Here is a 23,284-nt window from a genome sequence, read left to right on the forward strand (position 1 = left end):
CACCTTGATTTAGATAGTTCATACAGTATGAGATAGAGATTTTACTGGCCAAGTAAATCAGCCTAATTTTTAATTGTGCATGGCAATTTCTTTACATTTATATAGGACTTCCAAGTGCTTAACTTGCATTACCTTCTTGAATTCTTTACCATAACACAACAAGGTGGTTTGATATTAAGGCTATCTATTGAGTTCATAATCAAGGTGAGATCAAACTAGTGACTTTACTGGTTGTTAGTGCAACCTCTTTGCTGCTGTGCTATGCCCGTTCTTACACCAAGGCTGCAGTCCAAAATGATTGCTTGGGAGTAAGGCCCTTTGAGCTTAGTGGAACTTACTCCTTAGCAAATAGTGGTGGTGGTGATGATGATGGTGATAATAATTTATTTATTCCCTGCCCATCTGATATGATTCTGCTATTGTATTTTTTGTGCTGTAAGGTTCCGTAGGTATCAAACCACTGGTATAAGAAATACAAACGTTACTTGTTTAGACCACAGAAGGACAAGATTCCCTCCGTTGAAGATGATATGGCAGAGGCCACACAGAGAACTTTTTCAAGCCAGAGCCAATGATAAGAAAATCTTTGTTATTTACAGTCTGAACTAGTTCAACTACTATTGGGTGCACATGTTTCATATACTCTCCTCGCCTGAAATAGAATTGTTTCCTAAAACTGGAATTACAACGCTGCCTGCTGGATCAAAGAAGCTTCCACTTTATTTTTCCCAATTAACCACTTTTTAAACATTTTGTCATTCCTAAACTTCAGTTAATCTTACCTATGGTTAGGAAAAAGCAGCCAGCTTTGTAAAGAAACTGGATTGCTTCCGCTAACATAGTTAAGACTAGCAGCAGTTTATCTAGATGACGCAGCGAACTACAGTTAGTTTAAAATAGAAGTGAAAGGTTCTAAACTCTTCCTCACGACCTCACTGGAGGAAGAGTGGGTTAGCACTTGAGCCTAAAGCTCACCAGTTGATCCTCCTAATACTAACTCAGGGTGGCTACCCTGAGGAACTATGAAGTTGTTAGACTCCAACTCCCATCAGTCCAACCCTGCTTTGTCTATTGACAGGGATTATAGCAGTCAAGTAATGTATGGAAGGCCACAGGTTAGCCCTCTTTCCAATAAACCGTGGTATAGTGTTGCACCCTAGTGCAGGCATTGGCAACCTTGGCTCTCCAGATGTTTTGGAACTACAACTCCCATGATCCCTGACCACTGGCCCTGTTAGCTAGGGATCATGGGAGTTGTAGTTCCAAAACACCTGGAGAGCCAAGGTTGCCTATGCCTGCCCTAGTGCAACCAGTGTTAACGCAGTAAGGCAAAGTGATTAAGAGTTTCAGTGGGGTCCTCCAGATGTTGTTGGACTCCAACTCCCATCGGTCCCAGCTGACATGGCCAATGGTCAGGGATGATGGGAGTTGTAGTCCAATAGCATGTGGAGGGCACCACGCTGGCTATCCCAGAGCTACAGCTTTAGAGAAAAGGGGGAGAAGAATAAAGCTTTTATGCAATGCCGCCCCCCAATATAACTTTACTCTTTTCTCCTTCACAATCATGTTATAACTTTACTCTTTTCTCCTTCACAATCGTGTTTTGAAATCTCCACATTTTGCATCAGAACCAGTCTTGTAACTGGCACCAAACTGAATCATCAGTGAGTGAATCAGAGGCAGCTGAGCAAGAATCACTGTTTATTTCTAGAGTTGCTGATTTTTGAGAACTAAAAGAAGAGAACATTCATTAGAAGCGGATTGCAAATATTGTGAAATATGACCACTTGGTTTGCTAATAGAAAAACTGAAGTCCAAGTTCCCTGACCATCATAAGCTTGAGGGCGCTCAGAGATCCTTTGAGAGTTCACTTTATTTTTGATGCCCCCGTGACGAGAGGGTCGTAATTATTTTTTGTGGTAAGCTGCTCCAAGAATCCTAGCTGGCTGGAAGAAGCAAGTTGCAAATGATTTATAAATGAATTACCATACAAAAAAATGTTTTGAAGCTACTATTACCTGGCTGAGGCTTGGAGCAGAGGTGGACTAATAAATGAAACATTAATTATAGGCATTCAGTGAAAGAAAAATGGAACTGATAGGGTTGCCAGACTCAATAGAGGACAGGACTTCAGTGCCTTTAATTGCCCTGCTCTCTTTTGAGTCTGGAAACCTTAAAGAGAAACCAGCAGACCCTTTGTTTAATTTCCAAGCAAAGGGTCTGCTGGTTTCTCTTTAAGGTTTCCAGACTCAAAAGAGAGCAGGGCAATTAAAGGCACAGCAGTCCTGTCCTCTATTGAGTCTGGTAACCCTAGGAACTGAGTGAAGATCTGTAACACCCGGTGCTTTGACTGTCCAAATAATTTTGCAAAGATTCTCTCAGTAACCCTTACATTAACCTAGTAAGGGTATCTTGTCTTGTGGGCACTTGAGGATTGCAGGGGAAGCAAGTAGTATCTGGTGAAGTCAAGTCAAGTCCGGTGGAGTTTTTTCAATGTAAGCAAGGGCAAGTTGTGTCAGGTAAGGCCAGACAAGCAGATGAAGTCAAGTCAAAAGCTCTCTTCTACAGAGGGCAGACAAAAATGGGACCTTGGACGGATCCAAGTGAACTTTGCTACCGGAAAGTTCTCTATGGTAGCTATAGGATCTCAAGAAGTTGCTAAATCCAACTGCGACCTCATACAGGCCAACAAGACCCATAGTTTGTGCTAGACTCTACCTCCTACTCCACAGTGGAGCTGGTTGTGTTGTAAAAAGGCCTTTGCCTGATTTGACAGTCTTTGGCAACTAAAGGGCTGGGTAGGCAGAGGTTATGTAGGGGACATACTCTGAGCTCAAAAATGGCTGCCATGGGCACCTTACTGGTGAGTGGCGTCATACAAGCACACACAAAAGCCCTGCTAGTACAGCTGTACAGTCATACCTCGGTTTAAGTACCCTTCGTTTTGAGTACTTTCAGTTTAAGTACTCCGCGGACCCGTCTGGAATGGATTAATCCACTTTCCATTACTTTCAATGGGAAAGTTCGCTTCAGGTTAAGTACACTTCAGTTTCAGTACTCTGCGGACCGTTTGGAAATTACTTTCAATGGGAAAGTTTGCTTCAGGTTAAGTACGGACTCATTACACTCATACCTTGGGTTAAGTACACTTCAGGTTGAGTACTTCGCAGACCTGTCTGGAATGGATTAATCCACTTTCCATTACGCTTCAGGTTAAGTACAGACTTCCGGAACCAATTGTGCCCTTAAACCGAGGTATCACTGTACTCTCCAATTTACTGCAGTAATTCCCATGCTGTGTGCAATGGTGAACTCCTCTGATAGCAGATAATTCTGCACTGGGAATGATTGAATGATCCAATCATTACTAGACAAAGCAATGCAGCAGAATTTACCTGTCCCCGGCACAAGCTGATCTGAAGGAAGGGGAAAGCAGTGAATCATCAAGAGGCACAGCCACCGCCTCATTTGTGGGTGAATACTTTGGGCTCACAGGAGCCTTTAATTAGGGAGTTTAAATGTTTGCAGCATATTAGCGGTTTTCTCGGTTTCCACATTGACTGCTATACACATTACATTGTCAAACAATGAATATACATAAAAAGTGTGCAAAGCTTTTCTATTCTTATCTTGGAACACATGCCATTGTCTGATTCATGGGTCACATGTGTACCAGTCTCGTTTCCTCCACCTCCTTTTTTTTCTTTTTGGAAGAAGGGAAAGGAAATTGAACCCTGCAATCTTGTCATCATACTGCCAGTGACTTAATGGCCGTTACTGTGAAGAGATTCTTTATGTGATGTATTAAAGAAAAAAAGTCAGGGTATCATTGGGTGCTTTCAAGGATAATGATGTACTTGCACCCTGCAATTAAATCAGTACAAGTGTGCAGTTATAATACTAGATTCAGCTGCAACCTTTCAGTCACATGAATGTGGCTGAAATCCCCAAGCTTAAAAAAAGAAAAGAAAATCCATTATTTCAGGAGGACAATTATTTGTTTAATTTATGGCTCCTCAGTTCTCTCTCACTCTTAACCATAATGCAAAATCTTTTTGAGGAGAGTGAAGCATATTAAAGTGCTACTTGCACTACCCAGAGCAGAACAGGGGACACACACACACACACACACACACACACACACACACACACACGTATATATATAATTCCTAACAAGGAAACTCTCCTTGACTTTATCAGAGAGATTAATATCCCAAACAGATACGCTCACAGAAGCAGAAAACACCTCCACAAAACACTTCTGGGACTAATCTACAAACATTGTCGGCAAAAATAAAATGAAACAAAAAACTTTTGTTTGTGCCCATTAAATAATATACTGAAAAGCATTAAGTTGAATCACTTGTGTTAAGGATACATTCCTTCAATTGGGGGGGGGGGAATGAAACACTACAGATAAACATTCAACATCCTGAGAATTTAAAGCTCAACAGGCATTAACAAAGAAAACGTTGAAGAAAAAGCAGGCATGCCAAATTAAGCTGATTCTAACAAGTCTGTGCAAATGCTTCAATTCTATCTCTTTCTTTTTAAGAAAGTAAAATAAAACCAACATCCCGTATAATTCTGGTAGATTCCATTACTTGGCGAACACGTTAGGAGAACTTACCGAAACTAACTGATGTCCTCTCATCTCCTAAGTAGCAGTTTCCCCCTCCAGCTTGATATACTGTACCCATTCTTTTTCTTTTACTACTGGCCTACATAACTTCTCATTTTCTTCTGGGGAAGCACTGAGAATAAGGAAGCAAATCTGCACAATTTCCTTCCTTCTTTCTTTTTACAAAAAGCTTTATTTAAACATTTAACTATTACAAAACAAAACAAGAGAAAAAAACAACAGTTCAAAACGAACAATATATATTCAATATATTCAAACAAACTTAAAGAAAAAAGAAAAATACCTTTCCCCTCCCATCACTCAAGCTTCCCTCTATCCATATCCAATCTTCTTTTACCTACTGTACTGTTACTGTATTATTGTTGCGTTGATATATAGATATCCTATCATTCCTACTAAATTTTGTGTTACCTTGATTGATGCTGTTAATTGTGCTATCTCTGCAAATTCAAACATTCTCCATTCTACTAATTCTGGTAAAATCTGCACAATTTCAACGTCTCTCTAGGCAACACAGAAGCCTAGCAGTGCAAAAATAGCATTTTAAAGGCAACTCCCCTGTAGAGGAAGGTGGGGTCTCCCAGGTGGAAGCCCTTCTTGACCATATGCTCTTACTTTGCTAATTTGTATTGGTCAGTTTCATTCTAAATAAAACGTAGTACATATTTTCAGGGTACAGTTCCAACCATCAGGTATAAATATCTACTTGGTCCCCACACATAGTTTCAAAAATGGGAGGCAAAAAATTAAAACACAACACAAATATATTCAATGACGGAAGTATCATAAAACAAGTCAAAGTGTATCTTCACAACGCATGTTCAAGCCTAAATTCTATCCCCACACATAATCAAGAGGTCTAGCTATGCACAAAGTTTCTGAACATAAGACCATGTTGGGTTTCCAGCTGTTTTGGGACTACAATTCTAATCATCCCTGACCACTGGTCTTGCTAGCTAGAGTTTTTGGGAGTCGTAGTCCAAAAACAGCTGGAGACCCAAGTTTGGGAAGCACTGATGTAGAGAAGGCAGTCCAGCTTGGTACTTCAGTGACCTGCATGTCATGAAACAGGAGGAATGGCAAGTAGAGAGCAGGAGATATATATCTTGGCCCTGTGGGGGAGACAGTACTGTTGGAGTTTGGGAAGGGCTCCTGGGGTGGCTGAGCAGTTTTCAGAGTCAAGCCCAGCTCTTTGTCTCAGAACAAAGTCATGTCTTCAGAGAAAGACACAGACAAAGCACCCACTTGCAGACTAGACATTCCGACAGGACTAGAGACTCTTGCTAGTAAGAGACATGCCCTGCCTTGGCTTTAAAACTAGGTGGGTGGGAACTTGTTGTTACAACTTATCAGATCCCTACTACAGTCTTCAACTTCTTGTCCCTGGTCCCTGGACACATGAGCCTTGGCCCTTATTCCTAGACCACATTTATCCCTGTCAATGTTTTGTTTTCTTTGTTGCAGATTCTATTGTTGCAACTCAGCCTGGGTCCTTATGAAAAGGGCAGGTAAGAAAATGAAGGAACAAAATAAAGGAAGCTGCCTTATACAAACTCAAACCACTGGTCCATCTAGCTCGGGATTGTCTACAGTACATAGACCAGTAGTAGCTCTTCTTGATCTCAGACATATTGTGATTTACTAGTCTCTTATTGGCTTAACCTCTTGCTTACCTCTCAATTTCTCCGTGTACAGACAAAGCGTATAATCTACAGGAGCTACTGAAAGAATTACAGCTATCACAGTTCACAGCATCTCAGCAGCTAAGGAAGTCCAAACTTTTTCAAACCCTCGAATTGGCCCAGAAAGTGTTTTCTGGGTTCTACAGGAAATCCAGGAAAGTTCTATTTCGAGCCTCAGAAAGCTCTACAGCAGTGTTTCCTGAATTGGATGATACCACCCCCAGGGGGGCAGTAGTAGCCTGGGGTACAATGGAAGGGGGGCATTGAATAAAAATAAGATGGTGTTGGAAGCATAAAGAAGAAAATTAAATTTTTGAAAAACCATTCGTACATGTTTCATCTGTTGTGACTCACAGCTGTCCATGGAAGGACAGGTCAATTCTGTGTCCAGGGCAGTTATCTACCAGCTCCATCTGGTAGGCCGGCTGAGAACCTATCTGCCCACGGATTGTCTTGCCAGAGTGGTCCATGCTCCACTTGGATTACTGCAATGCTCTCTACATGGGGCTACCTTTGAAGGTGACCAGGAAACTACAACTAATCCAGAATGTGGCAGCTAGACTGGTGACTTGCAGTGGCCGCCGAGACCACATAACACCGGTCTTGAAAGACCTACATTGGCTCCCAGGACATCTCTGAGCACAATTAAAAGTGTTGCCGCTGACCTTTAAAACCCTACACAGCCTTGGCCCAGTATATCTGAAGGAGCATCTCCACTCTCATCGTTCAGCCCAGACACTGAGGTCCAGCTCCGAGGTCCTTCTGGTGGTTCCCTCCCTGCAAAAAGTGAGGTTACAGGGAAACAGACAGAGGGTCTTCTCAGTAGTGGCGCCTGCCCTGTGGAACACCCTCCCATCAGATGTCAAGGAAATAAACAACTATCTGGCTTTTAGAAGACATCTGAAGACAACCCTGTTGAGAGAAGTTTTTAATGTTTGATGTTTTATCGGGTTTTTAATATTCTGTTGGGAGCCGCCCAGAATGGCTGGGGAAACCCAGCGAGATGGGTGTGGTATAAATAATAAAATGATGATGATGATGATGAGATGCTTAACGCCAGGTTGGACGTCATTGTGGGACAGCGACAACGCCTTCCCTGGATCCAGCAGTCATGCTGGAGGTGAGGGATTTCCCCTGGGCTTGACCGAACCCTTTCCGGCTTCACCCAGGCCGGGGAAGTGGATTGCAGTTCGCCTGCCTATTTACAACAAGATCTTTCTTTACTATGTTGTAGGACATAGGTAGAAATATAGATAGATAAAAAGGTAAAGGTAAAGGGACCCCTGACCATTAGGTCCAGTCGTGACCGACTCTGGGGTTGCGCGCTCATCTCGCATTATTGGCCGAGGGAGCCGGCGTTTGTCCGAAGACAGCTTCCAGGTCATGTGGCCAGCATGACAAAGCTGCTTCTGGCGAACCAGAGCAGCACATGGAAACGCCGTTTACCTTCCCGCTGTAGCGGTTCCTATTTATCTACTTGCATTTTGACGTGCTTTCGAACTGCTAGGTATAGAACACAAATTTGTCACAGCATCTTTCTGTTTGTTCACTTAAAGAAGGTAGATTTCCAGGGGGGCTCTATTTTTTATTTCTGAAAAGGGGGCAGTAAGACAAATAAGTTTGGAAGCCTCTGCTCTACAGGAATGTATCAACAGTTTCACACATCTCTGTTTTATATGCATGGTTCCTGAAATCCCCAGCAGAAGACACTGGAAATATTTTCTTAGTTCCAAGCAGGTTTAGCAATGTAATATCTGATTCTAGCTCTTGGAATATTGATACTAACATCCAAGAATATGAAATGTTATCAGCCCTACTTTAGGCTAATAGGAAGGTGATCTTTCCGTTTCATTAATTACTTTCTTTATTCCCCCTTCAGACAGTTCGGTTTTAATCTGTGAAGGCAGCGGCAGAATAATTTGCACTCAGAAAACTAATGGAGGTTCCAAGATTGCAGAGATTAATTTTTCCATGAGTTCATTAATTTGCAAAGAACCAAGTTTAAGTTATTTGATACACAGAAGTACAAAGTAAGTTTGTGGGATTTTATATGAAAACGTCTCTTACAATATATAACCCCCCCCCCCCAAAAAAAAATAGCTGTGGGGATATTCCGTCCTATACTGACCAACATGGCTATATTGTTCGACATTCTTTTAGCTGTTGGACAAAAATCACCTGCACACTTCCAAGCGAAAGCAGTGAGACCCCAAACCAAGACTTTTATTGGGCGAAGTGCACCACACGCCTTATGATATTACTGATTTTCAGAACAGTATAGCATCAAAATCGAATATGTTGTCCTTCCCCCTTCCCCCAACCGTTTTTCACATTCTAGGTAATTGATATTATAGTTTGAAGTCCTGTTTATTCTGTTATATTTTACTCCAAGAAGACCCATTTATCCTAAATAGAACCCAATAATGCGGACATGTATGAAGAGCTTGGTATTTTTAGTTTCGAAATATCTCAATTCTGAGCTGAGCTTTTAAGGTTCCTGTGTAGTCCAGCAAGGCCAAAATCCCCCCCTTGAAATTTCAACCCCTCCTAACTCGAAAACAGGGTGAAATTTTTAAAAAAATTAGATTTAAACTTAACTTTGGATCATTCAACTAGTGTACAAAATATTAAGATAATTGGATGACATGAGGTAAAAAAAATTGGTCACTTGATATGGAATGACCCTTCTGCTAACTGAGATGAAGCTAAAACAACAGACTGGTGATATTTTTCTGCCAATTCTGCAGTGCCCAACCCATCACACTATAAGCATGTTTTATTTGCCTATTGAGTTTTCACTCCACCGCTGCTACTGGCAATCTAGCCTGCATCCCTGAGGACCCATTCCTTCTCCATAATTAGAAAAAGAAAGCACTCCATTAGTTGGTCCTGGCGTAATAACTTACTATAAATATATGAAGACTTATGTACCAGTATCTGCAAAAAAGAAATGTAAAACCTTTAAAATGAAATGTTGCTAGGGGGCGAAAAGAGGATTACAACATGCATGCTGTTAAAGCACTTCCAAAAAGTTAAGAGATTTATGTTGACTAATAATTTCTAATTGAAAAAGCTGCTTGGAAATACAGCAATACTCTTTGATGATGCTCCAGTCTTTTTTTCTCAAAGTGCCTTTGTCGAAGCACCTCCCCTCCTCCCAGCTAATCCCATCAACAGTTCCCAGGTGAAGTATTTTATCAATACCCATTGGGATCCGAATGCATCTTTAATGTGTTATTTTCTCAACCGCAGTAAAAGGCTGCACTCCCCTCCCCCCATCAAATGCCAAGCAATTTTTCAGAAGCTAACGGGTGTTTTATTGAGTGCAGATTAGAACACTATTCTAAGTGTTAAAATAATTCATTTAAATATAGGAGTGTTCAAAATATTTGATAAAATAACCTTGAGAATTTGGCTCCTGTTTTCAAGGAGAGCTTTTAAAAATGAAGCTGGAAGTTTTAATCAAAGTCAGACTCGTCCTTTAACAAGGAATTCAGATTAATGAATTGAATAACACAATCCTGTAGATTTCAAGGAGTTTTTAAGGTTAATTGCATTTGACAACATTATGATTATATTTCTCCTAGTAGGCATCAATATTGTGGAAACCTGCATTCCATTTGCAGGACTTGAAATGATTTACGCACAGGGTCCATCAATGGAATCAGATGCCAATATTCCTTAGCCACAAAGATATCCTCCCGAAGACTTCAAAGGGCAATAACTAAGGAACCAACAGGAAAACTATGTCATATGCGGGTGCCTCTCTTGGCTGTTTGTTTTTTCCCAAAACAAGTTTTACACTAGTCATGCCATAATGAGTAAGAGAAATTGAAATTGGGGTTGCAGATATAACAGAAATTGGTGTCGACTTGTGGTTTGTTTGGAGGAAAACCAACTCAGAGTCTGGGTTCAATGTAGTTTACTTCCCTGCTCACACAGCAGAGTCAAGAAATGGGGTGGGGGGCGCAAAATGTTCATGAATGCTCAACCATAGTTTACTGTTAACTATGGTTGCATGTTGCATGCAAACCAGGCCACCATTTGCCAACATCTCCTGCAAAGACTGATTCAGAATGAGTCTTGCAAGCAGCAAATTTCTACTGCATCCTGCAATGTGTTTTTACCAAATAGTTTGTCAGTTACCTCATCATTACCTGTCAGGATGGTAGCTCCCCTTTGCAATGATCACCTCTGCTCACTCAGAGAGCTATTTACAGTTCTTTATTTTATATATGTACAAGCAGCGCAGATACAATCATGCGTCCAAATCCTCTGAGTCAGATTCGGGGAGTAGCTTCTTCCGGCTTCTCCTCCAACATAAGAACTGAGGAAGCCTTGTGGGATGTCTCTGATCCCTCCTCTTTAACCCTCTCCTTTCCTGGGCTGAAGGCACCGGCCTAGGCTCTCCATCTGTCCCTGAGCTCCCAGTGCAGTGCTGGGGGTCTGCTGCAACATCAGAGAGCCCTAAATCCTCCTGGCTCTCTCTCCCTCTCTCCCCCTCTCCCTCCTCCGTCATTTCCTGCCTGTCACCTTTGGACTGTTCCTGTTCTGATTCTCCTCCTCCCCCTGGCTTGCCTTCTGACTGTTCCTATTCTGACTCTTCTCCCCCCCCCCCCCGATGCAAGGGCATTCCTTGGTAGTCCCCTGACATTAACCCAAGCTAATGCTGAACTTACTAACCTACAAAGTGGAATCAGTAGTCAGGTAGTGGCTTGTCTTGGTGTGCCTGTTCTGCCAAGTTCAGCTTGGGAACCTCATCAGAAGCCTTTCTCCAGGTCTTCACCACCACCACTAATCGAAATGTGTTAGGTGGCTGCAAAAGGAGATGGCATTTTGAGTGGTGGCACACCAGCTTTATCTGCAGTGAGGCTTGCCCAGAGCCCACTCTAATTTCTTTTCAGCACCAAGCAAAGGCCTTTTCATCTTCCAGGCCTTTCAATTTTTGCTTTACTGGGTATGATCTGAAGTGAAACCAGAGTATTTACTGGATATAATTTTACATTGCGTGCCCAGGCGCAGACCCCCACTCCTCCGGGAGTCAGTCCGAGAACTATGATCACATACAACAACGTATTTTAGGATTTAAAATGGCCACAACTTTATTAACAATTTCAGAGGTAGGAAAGCTTGGCTTAGGCATTGGCCGTGTATCCCTCTCAGTCCCCCATGCCAGGGCACTGAGGGTTAACCGGATCAAAGTGGGGATACTGCAAAACATGTGTCTACACAACTAGCCGCCCCCTTCCACACCGCTAAGGGGAGTTCACTAACTGCCTTCCAGCATTAGGCCAGTGACTCCCCTCGCACTTCCCCCCTTTAACGGAGAACCCTGGAAATGCCACCACGTGGGGGCGGGGTGAGTCACCACTGCACCCCCCTTATTCGATTGATAGAAACTACAGGATTCTGCCCAAGGCCTAAAATCGTCACCTGAGACCACAAAAATCACAGTCTCATTGCCACGACTACCTACAACTGTAATAACCCACTAGAAGCTTGCCAACCACTCCTCCAGGCATCGCTGGCTCTGCCTGCCTTTTAACTCCTAGGAGCGGACCAGAGTGAAGCCTGCTGACTCTCGGTCCGCTCCTTTGGCCGCACCTACCCGAACACCCAAGATAGGTTTTGACGAGGCGCTGCTTATACAGATTTGTTATTTTGTGTTGTATTTAATAATTTGTTTTAAGCTGCCCTAGTAATGATGTTTTTGAAGGGCATAGCATAAAGTGAACTAACAAATATTTGTTTGAAGCTGGAACAATATCCTCGTCACAATGGACAACTAGCAAATATAAACTTATTTTAAAACTAAATTACATTTCTATCCCATCTTTCCTCCAACACGCTCAAAGGATGATGAAGTGTTTCCTTTGCCTCAAGAGAAGGTGAATGGTTTTTATCTCCATAACTAAACAGTGTGGTAGTTTTTGCCAGAGACATAGTGATTGGACCAAGGTCAGCTTCATGGCTGGCCAGGGATTTGAATCTGAGACTCCTATGGCCTAGTCAAACCCTCTTTAATAAATTCACACACTGGGTCTTCCACAGTATTCTTTTGAGGTTCTCATGCTCCCGAAGACCCAGAGTAAAACTTAAAATTCTCTATAATCAGCACCCAATTGAGGTTATAGAAATAAAGTCAATGTTTTAAGTATTGAAAACAGTCAGGCAATCTCTGTTTCAGTATTCTGGTCACATAGTCCTCTAAGTAAGGACTGTTAAACCACGCTCTCTGCATTTAACCACATTGTATGAATATAGCTTCCATAATTAAATTTTGTCTTCGGCTTTGCTTGTCAGGTGACTGCAAATTGCAGGCAGATGTTTTCATCAAATTATTCCTAAGGGGGAGCTTAAACCTGTGCTGCACTATCTATACTAACACAAAAAAGTCCTTCATATGCAGCTGGGTATGTGCTTCATGACAGAATACACGTTCTCATTGACAATCACGAATGCCAAATTCACTTAACTTTTTTTTTTGTCAAGTGTCATTTTGTTCTTATGGCTGCTGCTGTTTCTTGTTGCAAGACTCTCCTTGTTCTCCATGGCTACAGTTGTCATTCCTCGAAAGAGTTGGTTTATGGACTATCAATGGATTAATTCGGGATGAAAGAAACAACGGCAGCAACCCAGCAGCTAGAAGAACCTTTGACACCATTCTGCAACCGGTGTCGTGAAACATGAAAACAGGGAATTAGGGTAGGCAGAACAAGGTGCCAATCCCCCATGAGCCTGCCAAGACCCTTGCCACCGCTTGTACATCTCCACGCTGCCAACTGTTGTGTGACAGCTCCACTGCAGTCTCATTTCTTTCAGGGGAAAAGGCCCTGACAAATCGGGTTCTCTCTAAACAGAGGGCACGTGTTGTGGTGGGACCCGGCAATCAGGCCTTGTGTTGTGGGTGGGATCATTGGAGCAGCCACAACACCCTACTGGTGGTCCCTTGAACCAGGGAGCAATTGGGCTAGTGGGATGCCAGCCAAAGCAGTTCGGGGAGATGCACATGCCCTGAGCTTCCTCTTTCGGGCTCTTTGCATCGGAACACCCGCTCACCTCTCCCCATATTTAGGGCCTGCGCTTGACCTTTCTATGCCATCGTGTGTCACCTGTTGTTGGGACAGGGGCACAACAGGAATTTTCCCCACTTGGTGGATTGGCTGTTGCCATTTGCGTTTCGCCTGCCGCGTAGCAAATTGTCACAACTTGTAAGGTTGCGGATAGGCTCTGGTTCAGGTGGATAGGGGTGGCAGGATGCCTAGCCATCCCTATGCATTGGGTATTCCTTTAAGAAGGAATCCAAGGACTCCTGGTTGGTCTTCCCCGTGTGGGGTTGTGCCCTGAGCCTGAGTTCAGGGCTCATCTGGGTGGAGGCATGTCAGACACCTCTGCCTGCCTCTGTCCCAGGTGTTCACCCAAGGATGACTTATGGTTGGTGCCCAGAGTCAGCGCTGCCTGCAGGGCTGCAGGTAGCTAGTCGAACCAGAGCCTATGCATTCACTCACTCGATAAAGTTGTGGCCTAAATTCTGCCAAAACCAAAACCAAAAATATGAGTCCTGTTTGAATTTATTTCTAGGCCTGGTTAAAGGGTCTCCACACGCAACTAGGCAGCTGGGTATGGCCCATGGGACTGCATGTTGCCTACAGTATTAATAGGACTAATGGGACATAGCAGCAAGGAAAAAATTCTACCCTCTGAGACATACAGGTGTGTCGGTGCATGCAAATAGTTATCATATATTCCACATGGCCTTTGCACAAGCATGAAATGTGCCTCAAATATTTGTCTGGGAAAACCCTTGCACCCTGATATAAAAACAGCTCCATTGGGAGGAAGGGCGTGGTATAAATTAAGTAAGCAAATAAACAAGCAAACGGCATAGGGAAAATAGAGTAAATAAATTAATGGCATGAGAATGATCTCTAGAGAGAATGATCTAGAGAACCACAGGTCAATCCATTGCCATCTTATTATACACACTCCCCTGCTCATGTGTATGATCATCAAATCAACAACAATGGTCAATTCAGCTACTACTGATAAAATATTTACAGTATACCAAGACTTCAGGGGGTTCCCTGACATTCCAAGAAGGAAACCATCAAAGAAACCTACTGTCACATATACACTACAAGTCTCTAAATTGTGTATGACTACACAAGGAAGGGGGACGCAGGTAGCACTGTGGTCTAAATCACAGAGCCTAGGGCTTGCCGATCAGAAGGCCAGCGGTTCGAATCCCCATGACAGGGTGAGATCCCATTGTTCAGTCCCAGTTCCTGCCCACCCAGCAGTTTGAAAGCACGTCAAAGTGCAAGTAGATAAATAGGTACCACTCCAGTGGGAAGGTAAACAGCATTTCCGTGCGCTGCTCTGGTTCACCAGAAGCGGCTTAATTATGCTGGCCACCTGACACGGAAGCGGTCTGTGGACAAACACCGGCTACCTCGGCCTTTAGAGCGAGATGAGCACCGCAACCCCAGAGTCGTCCACGACTGGACCTAATGGTCAAGGGTACCTTTACCTTTACACAAAGAAGAGCTTTAAGGTCGGAAAACAGTCATACTCCTTCACACAATGAAATTCACTACAACAAGTTGTGGTAATGCCCACTGTCTTAGATAGCTTTAACAGTGGTTTAGAGAAATTATTAATAAAGGATAAGATCGCCAGTGATTCCAATCGTCTCCCCATAAAATAAAGGCAAGCAATTAGCAGAAAGCTCAGCTATGAGACCTACCTTAGAACAGTTCAAATCACTAGATGCTAATAGGAATGTGCCAGACCTATTTGTTCCCAGCAGTTCCCTTTTTTCCCCACCCAGTGATTTCCCCAGTCTTCCTAAGCAGTTTGAAATCTATGACTAGGCAGACTTTCGAACTACAGTTATAAGTGCTAACTCCGAAACATAGCTCAAGAGAGTTCGGGGGGGGGGGTATCATTAATGGAAACACGTAAGAAATGGCAGAACTAGTTTGCCATTCCAAGGGCTATTTAAAAATTACATATTGGATTTTTTTTTTAAAAAAAGAAATATAACATTATTTACCCACATACAGTGGTGCCTCGCTAGACGAATTTAATTCGTTCCACGGGTCAATTCATATAACGAAAAATTCGCCTAGCGAATCCCATAGGAATGCATTGATTTTTTTTTTTTGCCCATAGGAATGCATTAATTGAATTTCAATGCATTCCTATGGGAAACCGCGATTCGCTAGACAAATTTTTCATAAAATGAATTCGTCTAGCGAGGCAACCTCCGCTCGAAAAATCTCTTCATTAAGCGAAAAATTCATCTAGCGAGGCACCACTGTACTGCATAAACACTCCTCAAAAAGCAAACAAGTTAAAACAAGTTCTTACCAGCAGTGAGTCATATGACAATCTCTGAACTTTAGCGCTAGGAGAAGACTCCACCTCAGGTTTTCTTCAAATACCATAAAATGCTCTAAAAATGAGGAAGGTAGACTGATGTAACCATTTTTTCCTTCAGGTCTCACAGGAGTCAAAAACTGTAGCTCTGGACAAATCTGCCAAAAAAGGAAAGAAAACTATATAAAAATCAAGAACCAAATATAGATAGCCCTAAACTGTTTGTGATCTGAAGGACCACTTCCTGTATTGCCTAAGGATAAGCCTGGATGAGGAATTCCCCTCCCACAAAGATTCAGTTGCCCCTGTCATAAATCACTCCTACCGTAGGTGTCGGCTCAACACATGCCTGTTGCTGTTTTATTAGATCTAATGTGTTTCGGTTGAAAGTTTTTTGAATGATTGTTAGACTGGAACATCAGTTATTTCTGTTTTAATGTTAATGTTTTATGGTTTTTGCATTGATTTATGTATTTTATATTTTGTCAAGCACTCCCAGCCCCTCTGGGAACCTTCAGGTTGAAGGGCAGAATGAACTTCTAATAAACAATATATGCTACTTTCTTACCATCTTCAAAGCACATTGGGACAGAAGGAATGAGCCCTTGTCATTCTAATGGGCTTTCTTTGCTGGTTTAAAATATATACTCACTACTGGTATTCCGCACTTGTGACACCAACTTTGTTTGTTTTCCAGCAATGGCATTTTTTATATCTGAGCGAACACCTAATCATTCCCTGGGAATCAAATATAAAGTCTGGTCGTCGTATTGTGAATACCACCACCATTACCAGCGGGTTATAAGTTACTAGAAATAAGAGTGGTTATAAGATTATTATTATGATGATTATTATTAATAATAATAATCATAATAATAATAATAATACCCCGCCCATCTGGCTGGGTTTCCCCAGCCACTCTGGGCAGCTTCCAACAAAATATTAAAGTACAATAGTCTGTTCAGATGTCTTCTAAAAGTCTGGTAGTTGTTTTTCTCTTTGACATCTGGTGGGAGAACGTTCCTTGGGCGGGTGCCACAACTGAGAAGGCCCTCTGCCTGGTTCCCTGTAACTTGGCTTCTCGCAACGAGGGAACTGCCAGAAGGCCCTCGGCGCTGGACCTCAGTGTCCGGGCAGAAAAAAACACACATACAGTGGTAACTCTGGTTACGAACGCTTCAGGTTACAAGCTCCGGTAACCCGGAGGTAGCTGCTCCTGGTTGCGAACTTTGCCCCAGGATGCGAACAGAAATTGTGCGTCAGAGGCGCGTGCACAGCGGGAAGCCCCAATAGCGAAAGCGTTCCTCAGGATAAGAACGGTTTCAGCTTAAGAACGGACCTCTGGAACGAATTAAGTTCGTAACCAGAGGTACTGAACCACTGTACTTGAGCACTGGCTAGGATGTTATTGGGAGTCAATGTGGGAGACCAGGGTTCAAATCCCCACTCAGCCAGCTCCCTGAGTGGTCTTGGGCCCAGTCACAGTCTCTCTGTCTAATCTACACCCTTGTGCAAATTCGTAACCAGAGGTACCACTGTATTTGTGTCATTGGCCTTTTTATACAGTGAAGACCTTCTTGTGCCACAAGGCTTTGAACTGAATTGCAGCTGTTGATTTTATGACGTCCTGTATTACTTTGTATAGTCTTATATGTGGCTATTTAATTGTTTCATTACTTCAGCGTTATTGTAATCTCCTTGGCTTATATCCAAAGAACTTTGAGACGAAAATGCATTATAATGGTATCTACAGCAACTGATTCTATTGAAGTTACACTTTAATGTGAAGGCATGCATTTATATATATATATATATACAGTATATAAAAACCAACAAGATACAAATAAGTTCACTTATTCCTATATTGTCACTCATTTAGCAAGAATATAGTAAAAATACTAAGAATGGAACACCTTGCCATCACTACTAACAAAAAATAATAATTTCTGTCAGCTTTCCTCGGGGGAACAAGTTGTATTTATCAAGATTAATCAAACCTAAAAGCTTGACAAGACATTATGTTGTAAAAATGCAAGTAATGACAACTTTCTCAGGCCTCAAATTCAGCTATTCTACTGAAAACCAGTTTCTGGCAAGGACCTATTTTACTCTATAATTCTCAGCACTAATAATACATAGAGTAATACAGAAGCACAATGAGAAACTTCTTCCATCTTGCCCAGTCCTTGCAATCCTTTCCCTTTATTGAAAAGTCATCACCACCCTATCTAAGCACCTATGACATTTTCTAATCAACCGCCCAGAAAAACACTGATAGGAGATAAATGAAATTGTGTATTCTTCTTTGCGTTCTATGTTCTGTCTCCAACATCAATTAAAACGAGACATGAAACAATCTGGTAGTTCAGATACCAGTGGCATTTGCTTCTGGCGTCGGATTCCAGTCTTTTTGTGTATGTGTGTGCAAACAAAACTGCACAGTATTTGCAACAGTAGCTGGACAAGAGTGAGAAACACAGCCAAATGCATAGACCAGACACACAGATAAGAGAGAGAGAAAAAACAACTGCCACCACCCTAGACTTAAATTCACTTTGAGTAAAGTCAGCTTTCAAATTTGTTCCAGAAGACTTGTTAACCAGTGAACACCATTGCAACATAATCAGGCAACATCTTATTTTCATTCATATCCTTAGAAAACGCGCACACACATACCCTCGGCTGACCCCAACCTCTTTCACCACCAAAGGAACACGAGGGAACAACAAAGAACCTGCACAAGCGACGCTGACAACCCCCCATGTATATTAAGTAAAAAAAAACACCGTCACCTGACCCCCCCATCTACTTCTATCCCCCTCTTTCTTCCCAATGTCTCAACAAATGAAACTGATTTGTAAAAATGTTATGAGAGATATTGCATATATTTCTGTAAATCAAGAAAACCTTTAATAAAAGAAAAAGAAAACACACATACACCACACTTAAAGTCAACACTAACTGTCTTTCAAGCCATCAAGTTGTATATTATATATATGAATTACTGTGATCTCATTTCCTCCTCCCTCAATTGACTTTCCTCTGACTAGCTCTTACTGTTTCAATACGGAGTACGTATTATTATATTGCCTCTTTGTACTTGAAATCCCTGCTTCACACACATATTCTCCACCATTGTCATAATTGCTAGGTGATTTAGAAGGACGTTCTACCATCACTGGCAATCCAGTCTGCCCCTAGAGAGACTTTTATCTTTAATATTATCTATGCACCTTGCATGCACACAGAAAGGGGCTAGCGAGTGCACAGGACTCTGCATTTGCTCAGCAGTGTATTCTGTTCCCCAAAGTTTCTTTAACTGTCAATTGCCACATTATAGTTGAGCTCTCATACGACATAGAAGTTGCTTTCAGGACTTTAGCAGAATGCAGTGGAAGTTTAGCATTCATTTCCGTGTTAACAGCTTCCAGCAAAATCCATTTGGAACCCCGTGAGCCCAGAAAATTGTGAGAATACTGTGAAGAGATTTGGGGTGATATGTTGGCATGTAAAGTGATTTCCTGTCCCTATCATGGGTGAATCGGGGGGGAGGGGGCAGAAGCATGCATGTGCAGAAATAGTGGGGGAGTAGCAACATTGTCTAATGATGTTTGTTGTTGTGTCACACCATGCCAACTGGTGTGAACAAAGTTTAGCACAACATGCCAATATATCAGTCAAAAAGGCACTGTTGCATAAGGCAAGAGGCACTGCAGTGTGAAAGGAAATTACAAGTGGGACAGTAGCACTAGCAGGATAATCAGGAAAACTATCACAATATATTTCCCATGTCTGAATGCGCCCTGTGTGTGCAAACTTGCCTCTATCAACCAGGAAGCATTTCCTGCTTGCAACAGAGACTAGTCATTCTGCATACACACCACATGCTTCCAAGACAGAGAATGGAGAAGCTCCTCTCCACCTCCACTCTGAGCTCTCTCTGTGCATCAGAAATCCTGCAAAGCTTTCAGTTATGCCCTGTGTCTGTTCTTTCCTTGGTAAAAGTTGTTGTTGTTGTTGTTGTTGTAGATGGCAGTGAGACGGGGGAGTATAAACAAACGAACAAAACATTTTTCTTTATCCCAGGTTCAAGTACTTAGAAAATCTGTTTCAAATAACCCCAGAATTTTTTAAAAATAAAAATTCCTCCATTTATAAAAATAAAATATTTATGAAACAAAACATCTGGAAGTTGTTAACAACTGGTTATTACATATACTTGCTATCTGCCTTTAAAAAACATTGTTCAACCTTCATTGGGTTTCAAGTACCTGCATTAAGCTGGATAGCCTCACCTTATAAAATTTCCTAGGAAATCATTTTTTTCTTCAAAATCTTCAATTACCATCTAAATCCCCCTGCACAAAGCATCAGCTACACAACGCTGGAACCTGAAATGGCCCACTGCAAAACATTTATTTCAACCACAGCCACCAAATCAGCTTCAATTTACCCTAATAATGGTCAATGGAACCTGAGAAAATAATTATATATTTTGTCAGAAGAAGAACGATTTCTCAACATTTGCATAGGGAAGAGAACAGTAGCAGTCAGCCTTGAGGCTCAGCAGGCTCTGTTAGTAGGTGGTAAATAAGAGAATGAGAGAGAGAGAGAGAGAGAGAGAGAGAGAGAGAGAGAGAGAGAGAGAGAGAGAGAGAACACGCCTCTTATAGAAGAGACACTTAATCTTTGGAAAGAAAGGGAATAGGGATGGTGTATGTTAGGCACCCTGATGGCACAAGATTTATACAGTCAAACTGATGCCTGTCTTAGTGCAGGCAATTTGTTCAGCAGTTTCAGCTGCTCACTGGTGCCTGGGAAAATTAGATGCCTAACCATGAAATATTAAAACTAGATGGCAGCAAGAGTAAAACACACACACACACACACACCCTCTCTTGGTGAGTTTTAGGTTGGAACCATTTTTATTTTTGGCACATATTCTGAAAGAAAAACCAATGAGACCATTATGGAACAGTAAGTGAATAATTCCCCTACTCCATAATTGAACAAAGTATTAAGACAGGTGAGTGTTTGTTTAGGTGCAAGCATTGCTGTTATTTGGTTTCCTTGGGGAACCACACCATTCATTTTGTGAAACCGCAAAAACATCGGAATCAAGAAGTCAAGGACTGTTCCGTGGAGATCTGCCATTTAACCTTTCTCTCTCTGATAAGGCTCAGTGGACATGTTGTGCTTAGGGAACTTTTACTACCGCTATAGGTATTTCAAATAGCACAACAGAACAACTGGTTCACACACAAAAATCTGGGTCTAGGACACACATAATGCCACATCGGTAATGACTATTACAAAGAACAATGGTTCCATCTGCCAGCTGATTATCTTAACAGGGCTTAATAAGGAGGGAAAGTGTTTTACTAAGCCATTTAGAAGTTGGGAAAGGGTGCTAAGAGTCCATTTTAGCTGCAGCAAAACCCCTCCCTGCAAAAAATAACACTATGGGATGTGGGTTTTTTAAAACTTAGATTAATAAAGATGACTTTTTTTGGAATTTTAAGCATCATTTCATTAGGAGCGGCAACGGCACAGCAAAGCAAGAGTGCTCATGTTTTGTTTTGTTTTGTTTTGATCAGCATCTTAAACCGTTAAGCCTCCAATTCTGATCTGTGGCACTGAGCAAGGAAAGCTTTGCTACTCCCCCTCCCCCTCCCTCATTTACTAAAGGAAACCACCCCCTTGACACTGTTACATGTATGCAGGGAAGTCAAAGCATACAGGTTTGTAGGTAAGAACATGCTTCCCTCTGAACAACAAATAACCCTTTCAGACTTCTGGCTGCCATTGAGAAGAAGCAGAGGGCGAACAGCAACTCCCATCCTTCCCAGTGGCACAGTCCAGATCTACTTGTAAATTTGGATAATCTTTGAGAGGTCAGAGATCTCCTAAGTTTGACCTTCAAACAGCAACACTGTAATACACCTCTGCTGGAATGAAATAAGAGTGCTTTGAGACCTGTTGTTGAAGAGGGTTTACATTATTCAGACAGGCCAATCAATTCCGACTAGATATACTTGTGGCTCATAATACCATCTTATAACTACTTTTTTGCACCTACAGCCAGGGCCGTCTTAAGCATATCCGGCACCATAATGCAAAGCTCCCTCCGGTGCCCCCCCACCCAAATTTCCCAGAGTTGCCAACCTTCTTTTAGGAAGGATGGTGCTGCCGGAGGGGATGGAGGAGGCGGGCAGTGGCTGGAGGGTGTCTCCTCTGATGGGGAAGAGGCAGAGGCTGGACGCAGTGCCTCCCGGTTCAGCTGGCCGCTTTGTGCCGCAGTGGCCACGGCAGACAGAGGCTCCAGGTGCAGCGCTGCTTCGGCACGGGTGGCATGGCGGAGGCGGGTGAGGGTGGCGAGCTAATGTCGAGAGGTGCCACGTCTAGCCTCCACCTCTTCCCTGGCGCCCTCCAGAACTTGGCGCCCCACACCACTAGCTTCTATGGGTTAGATGCCCCTGCCTATAGCCAGTGTTAGAAACTGGCACCAAATGGCTTCTTAAATCAAGATTATAGGCCAAAACAGAATGCCTTGTTGCCATTTGGGGGCCAGATGGCTCAAAAGTCCTATTTTTCAATACGACGTTTTTTGTTCCTGAAATTGATTATGATAGTGCAGATAAAATATAACAGATAGAATCCTACAGGGTGTGTTGCTAGAGCGTGGAAACAGTCTAGATCTAAGGATCCCCAGACATACAGCTCCAGGTGGTGGAGACATCAAGCGCCATCCTGGTGCCCAGGCATCTTCACTTGTTCGCAAGTGGCTGGTAGCCAGATGCAAAATATGCCTGCCGGATTTCAAACGTTGCCTACAGCTGTTAAGTTTGTTTTAGAAAATGTTCAATATTCATATCCTAAGGTGACGGCTGATTTTGGCAGCCAAGCCTCAAATTGCAGTTGCCAAGCCCCTGCCAATTTGGTTTCCATGTGACCAAGGAATTATGGGTGCTTTCCTCAGACTACAGCCAAGGGTCTATCTCCTGTTCCTGATCCAGGGCAGGAAGGAGTGGAGGTGGGGATTGCAAGTTTGGCCCTGCGTGGCCAAAGTGCTCCAAGTAATTCGGTCATGCAATTGCCAAACAATGCCTTCCTCCAAGCCTAGAAGCCGGTGACTTGGGATCACTGGGCAACCACAGTGATGATCTCATCCTGCCATATCTGCACATACACATAGCTTATAATGGAGGCAGCCAAAGCACACTTGTCATGGTGCGAGAAGCTTGTATAATAAGATGATATACATCTCATTACGCTTAAGGCATTACTAAGGAAATTATGTTCTTGCGCTACAGTAAAAACACATGTATATAATTATGCAAAATGATATATAATTATTTTTAGCATCCCGGCAAAAGCATTAGTGATATAAACTTATGTAAAAATATTTAAAAGATAATGGCTGTTAGCTGATAATATGCACACGCAGGGTTGAATTAATAAGTGAAATTATATTAAAACATGGAAGCATTAGATTCCTACAGAAATGAACAGAGAAGCATGACTCAAAGAATTTGTTAACTTGCCAGATTACCAAATAGCAAACAGTGATTTGCAGGCA

At 42.4% G+C, this 23,284-nt stretch overlaps 1 protein-coding gene across 4 annotated transcripts in view; it reads right to left on the reverse strand.

Moving 5' to 3' along the window:
• Positions 1 to 23,284, reverse strand: part of PLXNB2 (plexin B2) — a 323,177-nt gene that overhangs the window by 215,017 nt on the left and 84,876 nt on the right. For all 4 annotated transcript variants that reach the window (XM_035128378.2, XM_035128377.2, XM_035128379.2 and 1 more), the window contains exon 2: positions 15,697 to 15,863. In XM_035128378.2, coding sequence (XP_034984269.2) covers positions 15,697 to 15,773 — 77 coding nt within the window. In that variant the 5' untranslated portion in view covers positions 15,774 to 15,863. The remainder of the gene's footprint in view (positions 1 to 15,696; positions 15,864 to 23,284) is intronic.

Source organism: Zootoca vivipara, chromosome 10 (genome assembly GCF_963506605.1).
Source record: "Zootoca vivipara chromosome 10, rZooViv1.1, whole genome shotgun sequence".
Classification (NCBI taxonomy): Eukaryota; Metazoa; Chordata; class Lepidosauria; order Squamata; family Lacertidae; genus Zootoca; species Zootoca vivipara.